This window comes from Raphanus sativus, chromosome 4 (assembly GCF_000801105.2).
Source record: "Raphanus sativus cultivar WK10039 chromosome 4, ASM80110v3, whole genome shotgun sequence".
NCBI classification, from domain to species: Eukaryota; Viridiplantae; Streptophyta; class Magnoliopsida; order Brassicales; family Brassicaceae; genus Raphanus; species Raphanus sativus.
Genome location: NC_079514.1, coordinates 19802504 through 19812205, shown reverse-complemented (window position 1 = coordinate 19812205; position 9702 = coordinate 19802504). Strand labels below are relative to the sequence as shown.

Sequence of the window (9702 nt, the reverse complement as noted above, 5' to 3'; positions counted from 1 at the left end):
TGTAATTCAAAGAGTCTTTGTGGATTTGATCCCTAAATACTACAATTGACCTCTTTTAATAAGAATAATATTGCTATAGGGTAATTTGAGCAAGTATCAATCCCCGAGCATTTCTTACGGCTTTGAAGAAGTTCAGAGTCTTGGATAGTCTCCCGAGTTGTTAAGTCAGTAAGGTGGCAGGTAATAAAAAGGAATGAATCAAATTTCTTTTTTTTTGCTAAATTGTAAATATCATTAAACATAATGAAGGTTTGGTTACAAAATCAATTGAAACCAAGATCTGCTTTTCAGCTATTCAGGATCTTGAGGGCCGCAAAAAGTTTTAAAAAACCCAAAAGAACCTAGGTGATTAAATCCAAGCTTCCCGACACTGGTGCTTGAAGTTAATAAAACATTGAAGAACAAAAGACAGTAAACTAAGCTCCCAATCCTAAGCCTTCTTGCTGTGGTGAACTAATCAGAACGCAAGAGAATAGCCAGAAGTCAAGTTCAATCGAACACTCACCGAAGTGGCTCCAAGCAGGCATCGACAGAGCGTCAGGCACACACCCCGGAGCTCCGCTTGGAGGAAGACGCCGACGAAACAAAACCCAAGCTATCGCAGCAGACGACGAAAATGTTGGCCCGTATCAACCCCGCTGGAAGTGAAGGACAGGTTACGGTCAAGCGTAGACGGTAGTTTCAGCTCCCCATTCCGCTACGCGACACATAAGTTGCGATGGAGACAACAAGGTTACATAAAGCAATCCGCTGGAGCTTTGGAAGAAGGGAATTGAAGCACATAAGAAACAGTGACACTCCTTGAAACAGACGTCCTAAGCGGCAACTGATAGGTCTTCCTCGAGAGCAAGAGGCACCGACACCTTGGGTTGTCCTCAAAACCCTAGGAGACAACGCCGAGAGCAGGAGAAGAAGCCAATCGATCACCATAGATACGCCACGGTTACTGTCTTTCGAACTATGGAACAGAGGTTCTCGGTGGTGCGCCTCTAGGCCACCTTTCACTCTAAACAGAGAGGAGAAACTCTACTAAGACCTTGGAGCTACACAGAAGAGAAGACCGACTGGAGTGAGACGATGAGACAGAAAGCGGTGACGGCAGCGACGCGTCGTACATTCCGGCGAATCTCAGATCTCAAACCTGACCCAGATCCAAGCGCAATCGGTGACTAAAGGTATATCCAAGGCACCCGCAGCTTACCCCGACTAGCCAGACCTCGTTGGTGTTCCAGAGAGACCAAAGACACCTTTGATTTCAGTTTGATTCGTTGGAGAAGATCCAGCAAACCCAGACGCACCAGACAAGGAGGAGAGACGAGAAGAGGAGGCAAGGGGTTGAGGCGGAGCGTTATGACCGGAGCACGAGCCCCGCAGTGACCGGAGACGAAGCTACAGCGACCACCGCGAGAAGGAGCTTTCAGTTGGTTGCAATTAGGGTTTGACGGCAGAGCTAATGGGAGAGACTCTAGAGAGAATATTTTCTCTCTCTCTCTCTTGAAAAGTTTTTTTTTTTTTTCGTTCCTCTTGAATGAATCAAATTTCACAAACCTTTAATCCGAAATGGTCATCACATTGCAGAGTATGGCGCTGTATATCAGTATATGCATGCAGTGGTCAAAGGATCAATCTCGGAGAAAGTTTCAGAAAAATATGGTAAGGTCATAAGAACCAATGACTCTATGCTACGGCTATAGAGCTATGGAAGCATGCTTTTAAAGCTGCTAGTAAAAGATTTGGCCCACTAAGAGGTTCAAGACAAGAAAATGGTTGTCTACTTATGCTTGCTAATTTGGTATGAGTTTAGCTTTTAGCTCGATTGACCAGTTTCTTTTATAGCTGCTTAAATTTGTTTTTTACTGCCATGTTATGAAACAGCTAATCAGTAGACTGTGGCAATGTTAAACTAGATACTTCGTGATTCAGCAGGTGAATTGCCGACATATCCCATCTCTGATATGATCAGCTATTCTTCCAACTCCAGCAGGAAAAGCAAGTTTTGGTGCAGGTGCAAAGCTAAAAAACGCAGTAAATTAAGCTTTACATGAAGAAAACACTTCTTTGGTATATAATTTGAATTTGCCTTCGCAGATTGGAACTTTGTCTAGATGGCTTGATGTTCAATTCGAGTAAAAGGAGGACAAATCTGATAGCAATAATAAGACACTGTATTCTTTTTTAACTTCACCAATCACACACACTTTTCTCCTTTGGTAAAGCTTGTCAGAACAAAAGAATAGAGAAGTCTGCAACATCTTCCTGGCTATATCAATAGATAACTCTAAAATCTCTACTAATGGAACAGCCAGTTCATGAAGGTTTGAGTACAATGACTCTTACTCCATTTTTCTGGCTATATATATATATGTTTTGATGAAAACAATTCTTAAGTTTCTTGTTGATATGTATGAAGTATTAGTTAAAAGACAACTATTTTTGTTTAACTTCACCAATCAGACACACTTGTTATACTTTGATAAAGCTTGTCAGAAGAAGACACTAGAGAAGATTAAAACAAAACATTTACTACTTAACAGAACAAGAATCACAAAATGGAGAATCCTCTCGATCCAGATTCACACTACAAATCTTAAAATCGAGCAAACAAGAAGTTTCGGTTTTAGGGAGAATCAACTTTCGCCTTGCCTTTACTGAAGAAAGCGTCGATGCGACGTGTCCCAACAGGAGGCGGCTTCTTATCCGACACCGTTTTAGTGACTCGGACGGGCTGAGCGGAAGGGAGAGGGAGTGAGTCGAGGAGAAACTCCCTCGTAGGTTGGTGTCTCTTCACGGCGGTCCTCAGGTGATCGAGGTTAACGGTTTTACGCTTCTTCTCCGCCGCAACTACGGAAGATTTCTCGGCGAGGAAGCGGAGGAAGAGCTCGGTGGAGTACGTGACGAGGTGAAGAGCTTCCGAGTTGATTTTGTTGATGTCCTTGTCGACTTTCATTATCTTCTTCACTCTTGTGATTGGAAACTCCGGTCGAATCGTCTCTTCTTCTTCCGCCATGGAATCAATTGTTTTTAGAGATTTGACTAAAACGATTTTAGGGTTTTGTAGAAATTTGGGGATTTTTCGTTTACGCGCTCTGTCTCGTATTGACACCGCGGGAATATGAAAAAAAAAATAGAAGTATATAAACCAATACTTTTAAAACCCGACCAACTAACAAATCAAAAATATTTTTGATCATGGGTATTGTGGTTCAACCGAATTCAATAGGATTTAATTGTGGACTAAATTAAATTTAATGATAGTTTTTTTTAATTATATAGAGGTATTTTGGTCCATCTGACGACCAAGGGCACGACGACATCGTTGTTCACCCTAATCTGACTGGATCTCGGTATTCAGGCGGGCCGGATCTATCTATCCTATGGGCCTTGTAGGAGATGGAATCTATCCCCTATATTTCACGTTCCAAAACACAGTTTTATCAATTAATTCATAAAACATGATCATATGATTTTTGTCGCATATCAACATAAAAACAATAACATATTACCAAAATAATAACACACAAATATTTGTTATGAACTTCACAATTAACTAACCTGTTTTGCAAACGCAAAATGTATTGAAAAATACAAGAGGATGCTCTAGCATTTTTTTTTTGGTGTGAATGCATTCAAAGACACCGCATCCAGATTTAGAAGCTGTTAAACTAAAGATTTGGATTGCAAGCTTTTTCAAATAAAGAATATCACTGCCAAATAGTTTTGCCATTCATTTGTACATACGATAAAAATATAAATTAGTAAGTGATCGAATTAAAATGGAAAACATGTTATATTAGCATAAATAAAATGAAATAACTTACCTGGATGCAGTGTGGCGCTCCTGTTCGGCCCATCTGGCGACCAAGGGCACGACGATATCGTTGTTCGCCCTAATCTGACTGGATCTCGGTCTTCAGGCGGGCCGGATCTATCTATCCAATGGGCCTTGTAGGAGATGGAATATATCCCCTACATTTCACGTTCCAAAACTCAATTTTATCAATTAACTCATAAAACATGATCATATGATTTTTGTCGCATATCAACATAAAAACAATAACATATTACCAAAATAATAACACACAAATATTTGTTATGAACTTCACAATTAACTAACCTGTTTTGCAAACGCAAAATGTATTGAAAAATACAAGAGGATGCTCTAGCTTTTTTTTTTTTTGGTGTGAATGCATTCAAAGACACTGCATCCAGATTTAGAAGCTGTTAAACTAAGGATTTGGATTGCAAGATTTTTCAAATAAAGAATATCACTACCAAATAGTTTTGCCATTCATTTGTACATACGATAAAAATATAAATTAGTAAGTGACCAAATTAAAATGGAAAACATTTTATATTAGCATAAATATAATGAAATACTTACCTGGATGCAGTGTGGCGCTCCTGTTCGGCCCATCTGGCGACCAAGGGCACGACGATATCGTTGTTCACCCTAATCTGACTGGATCTCGGTCTTCAGGCGGGCCGGATCTATCTATCCAATGGGCCTTGTAAGAGATGGAATCTATCCCCTACATTTCACGTTCCAAAACTCAGTTTTATCAATTAACTCATAAAACATGATCATATGATTTTTGTCGCATATCAACATAAAAACAATAACATATTACCAAAATAATAACACACAAATATTTGTTATGAACTTCACAATTAACTAACCTGTTTTGCAAACGCAAAATGTATTGAAAAATACAAGAGGATGCTCTAGCTTTTTTTTTTGGTGTGAATGCATTCAAAGACACTGCATCCAGATTTAGAAGCTGTTAAACTAAAGATTTGGATTGCAAGCTTTTTCAAATAAAGAATATCACTACCAAATAGATTTGCCATTCATTTGTACATACGATAAAAATATAAATTAGTAAATGACCAAATTAAAATGGAAAACATGTTATATTAGCATAAATATAATGAAATAACTTACCGGGTCGAGTCGTTTTACTACAAGTAAGTGCCATTTTTCGTGAGAAACTAAGTTCTCAGTCTCTATAGCAACGAAAGGTAGATACCAACATTTTTCACGTAGACTTCCCCTCATTTTTTCAATCAGATTTAGCATTCCTCTTGTAGTTTCGGCTTTACCACAAGAGTTTTATCTGTCATACAAAAAGCTTGGATTCAAAAATTACGTTGCAGCATCGATATCAAGACATAACATCCTATCCCACCTATTGTCAATGATCCTCGTATATGACCTATAAGAGTTTTACCTTTCTTGAATATAGTTTTGATGCCTAGCTGTGGCCTAAATATCCCTTCATATACATAAGGCAACGCTGGTTTCTCATCAGCATCAGAATTACGCAACAAACGGATTAACAAAGTCACAATTTTCACAATCATAAAGAACTCAGTCCAAAAGTTTTCATCAAAGATAAGCTGTTTCACACGTTTTTCATTCTCAGATCTTGAGATCTTTCTGAGCTCCTCTTCAACAACAGTAATCTGCAAGTAATTCTTATGTGCATGTAAAGTTTGTAAAGCTATGAAAATTCTAGCAAACCGAGTTTCCCAAGGGGGAATTATCTCTCTCCAACTGGTATGTTTCTCAGCCAGTTCAAAATATATTGATAGTTATACACAGACAGTGATCTTTGATGAATTGATGGTTAATTTCTCCACATGAGTTAACTTTCCCACATCTTTAAATATCAAGCTAATACATTGAGTTGCACACAGTGACCAGTATTACAGGCCTACCACCACCAGCTTTGTAGTTAGGTGCACTATATCTATCCTCATATGGACCACATATTGGGGAGCCAATCATTTCCATAAACTCAGCAAATAGATTACACAAATTCTTTGCATTTGTATATATTTATGAAGCATCAACTGACTTGATGAAAATTATTCCCTTAGAACACTAGACCAAAAAAAATTAATTAATAGCCTTCTCCTAGTATCTTTCCACCCATCACACATCAAAGTTCAACTAGTATCAGCCCATGTACTCCTACAAGAGTCAATAATCACAGAAACTTGCAGCTTTGCATCACGTAGTAACCAAAAGATGAGACAACGATACTTTATTAATCTTACAAACCCTATTTTAACTTTAAAAGAACAAAAAAGTTAATTTTTTTATTAAAAAAATTTGCTTTATATACAAACCAGAGTTTAACAGGTTCAATGAGTCGGCGGTTTTCAGGATTTTAACGGTTGAATATAGATTTTTTACCGGTTAAACTTTAATTGGATTTTACCAATAGCCCAACCTGGGTTGGTGTCTGGCTCTCGATTAAACCTTATCCAACCGACGATGATCTGATACGGGTTAAAAGCACTGGTATAAAAAGACAACTAAATAAGGCCATATCATATAATGATATGTTTTCTAGAAAATCACATTTGTAAAGGCATCTCCCACGCAAAACTTGATAACGCTAGTATTAAAATTTAAATTTTGTACTCCTCTACTCAACGTTGTTATAGTGTTATGTTGTTTGTACTATAGTAAATAGTGAGAAAATGTAGAGTGATATACCATGGATTTTATCATATTTTGACCATAATATATGTCTTATTTAGAGTTTATTATATGGGTTTAAAGTATGTTTTAGAGTCTTTTCAGGTTGAAATACGTTTTAGAGAATTTTGGTGATTTTGGAGCTTTTTGAGCTGAAGAACTGCAAATATGTGTCAGAAGTTTAGCTATGTATGGAGACATTTTCATGGTGCGATTCAGCTTATATACTGACAAAAGATAGAACTTTGATTTAGCTATCCAATGCCACCGGTTTGAGGTCCATCCAATGGTTTGATGTAAAGCTATTTATATTTTACTAAAGATTGGTATGTCTACCTCGCTAGTGGAAGCTGCCGAAGAGATAAAGGATTGTTGATCAACAACAAAGCCTTGTCGACGGTGATTCCAGAACGCGGACCGAGTATGTTTCAAGATCGACGTAAGCCCATAAGCCATCATAATTACCAGAATACCTATGGCTGACTTTAAACAATATTTATGTGTTTTCTAAGCCATTATTGACGGCTATGGTTTATTCTATTCATTATTCAAAGTTTTAGGTTATGAGAGAAGAGAGAAACTCCTTCAGAGTCCTCTTGGAATTCCTTTGGTTTTTATATTCGTTATATTTCAACTATGCATCTATGGTTTTCTGTGACAACTATCGTGTTTGAGTAGATTTCCTGCTAGGTTTAGGAATTAATTAGGATTCTGATGGATTAGCCCAAACTATAGAATTGCTAAGATGATAAAGATATCAATCAATATAATTGTTCTCACTGCTTGTGTTCTAGAGTATCTAACTAGAATTCTGATATTAGGATTGTGGACAACTATGGAAGTCGCCAGAATATATTCTTTTGAGCTAGGTTGCTAGATACATGCGACATCTGGTCTAGGAAGCTTAATGAACCATTCAGATAACACCTTAAACCCGATTTAAGGTACCATCGATCGAAGCTAGAAAGGTAGCAACGATCGACACTCACTCTTGTTTACAAGAGAAAGCTCTGGAATACTGGACTTATATAATTATTAGACTCACTGCGACAGTTGGATATCTATACATTAGAGTTCGAGATATCATACACACACCTTTAGTTTCTATATCTCTATAGTCCTGATTGTCTGAATCCTAGATCTAGCATATTTTCTTTTATTGCTTACAACCTCAATCAACCAACTGAACAACTACCTTGTTCCCCCTGCTTTGCTTTATTTATTGATTTCATATTACTTGTCTAGCTTAATCGTGACTCTATTGAGGTTATTTTTTGTCCACGCTCCATGTGGATTTGATCCCTAAATACTACAACTGAACCTCTTAGTTGAGAGTGCAAAGTTGCTCAAGGGTTAATATGAACATATCAAATTTGGCGCCGTTGCCGGGGAGCATTGGATCGCCATTAGACTCAAATTTGTTTGATTTTGTCTAGGTTTTTATATATAGTTTACTCATAAAAAATTTCTTGTGTTTCAGGCACATGCATATGAGTACCAGAAGCAACGAGGGATGGGGCTCTTAGTCGTAGAGCCACTGGATTTAAAACGTGTGATACATAAGTCTAAGAGAGTAGTCGACATCCTCCAAGCAGCGATCAGAAGCGTAGAAATCTAACTGTTGAACGGAACTATTCATTAGGTGTCGAACAACACTATTCATTAGGTGTCGAACGATGCTATTTATGCAGTGTCGAACGACACTATTCATCAAGCATCGACCAACACTATTCATACAGCGGTTACCAATACTATTCAGCTAGTGTCGAATGACACTATTCATCCAACGTTGAATGACACTATTCATCTAGTTTCGAACGACACCACTTGTGATAAGACAGAGAAGGTTAAGGTACTCATACTAAGTATTGATGAGAATAAAGTCTTAAGAGATAAAGAAGGTCGAGTTCGCAACAGTGCAAAACAATTGATTTATACAAAGAGAGATGTAGTTCCTAATGCTATTAATTTTGCTGAGAGAGATGACTTTGAGCTGAAACTTATATATATCACTCTTATGATTAAGTGTCCCTTTCATGGATTTCCTAACAAGTAAACAATGGCTCATATCACCATGCTTGAGGAATTGGTATCTTTTATCTTCAATGGAGTCTCGGAAGATCACTGCTTATGCAAACTCTTCCCATATTCTCTTGCTGGATAAGCCGCATGTTGGTTCAAGAAACTACCACCAGGATTTCTCACTACTTGGAATGGCATCATGAACGCCTTTCTCAACAAATTTCTCTATGATGTTGCAGCAAATCTAGAGGTTGAGATGAAATCATTGATGGGATATTTGGTAGATGATGATTAACATCATGGATACAGAGACCCGAGCAGAGTGGACGAAGCTGGTACTGGTGATCTAACCTTAGCATCGATCGACACATACTTTTGTTGTCGATCGACATTACTTGAAATCCCTGAAAAACCGAATTTTCCTCAGGACATTGCAGACTCGACACTAAAGAGCATCGATGTATCAAGTTGTTATCTTGCACCAGATGTAGACAAATAGATCACCATGGAAGATATTTTAGAGCTACAAGAATTCTTGGAGCTAAAGGATGGAGAACAACTTGGAGATTTGGATTCGAGTAGAGAAGTCACTATTGAAGACTTATTGGATCAGAACTCGGAGCAGAAGCTTGATGACAATCATCACACTTCGGGAAAAGATCTGGAAACTTCACCAAAGCTAGCATCGATCGACACCCACCCAACATCCTCGACCAAAAACACCCACCTGATGCCGAGCGACATCTACCGGAGAGCATCAATCGACACCCACCTGATGACATCGATCGACACCCACCTGATGATATCGATCAACATCCACAGTTAGACGAGTTAGCAGGATATACAGTGGAGCTGGAACCGATTAAGGAGAGAATCAAGTAAGAGGCCTTACACCTTGCTGCCTACAAACATTTTAGACCACCTATCTGCGCAGAAGAGGCTACTTGGTTTTACAAAAGAGTGAAAATGATACATGACCCTGTGAAGTTTGTGGTTCCTTGTGCTATTCCACCTAACATAAGTGAGCATATAGGATACCACATTGGGATAGTAGACAATTCGGTACAAGTATCGCTCGACACTACCACTTCATCATCGATCGACACTACCACTTCATCATCGATCGACACCCATCATGTATCAGAGTAGAGTGAGTTTAAAGTGTGTCAAAATCCTTTTGATGGAGGCACCAC

General features: G+C 38.3%; 1 protein-coding gene and 1 long non-coding RNA gene across 2 annotated transcripts; one reads left to right on the top strand and one right to left on the bottom strand.

Annotated features, from left to right (window-relative positions):
* Positions 1 to 222: 222 nt before the first annotated feature.
* On the top strand, positions 223 to 2410 carry LOC130511102 (uncharacterized). Its single transcript, XR_008944874.1, has 3 exons — positions 223 to 1792; positions 1876 to 2005; positions 2089 to 2410. It is a non-coding gene; the product is annotated as an uncharacterized LOC130511102 (long non-coding RNA).
* A 94-nt stretch (positions 2411 to 2504) lies between these two features.
* LOC108851696 (nuclear transcription factor Y subunit C-5) lies at positions 2505 to 3120 on the bottom strand. The gene has a single exon (XM_018625158.2). It carries the CDS (start codon positions 3005 to 3007, stop codon positions 2618 to 2620), a length of 390 nt encoding a protein of 129 aa, XP_018480660.2. The 5' UTR covers positions 3008 to 3120; the 3' UTR covers positions 2505 to 2617.
* Between the last annotated feature and the right edge of the window lie 6582 nt (positions 3121 to 9702).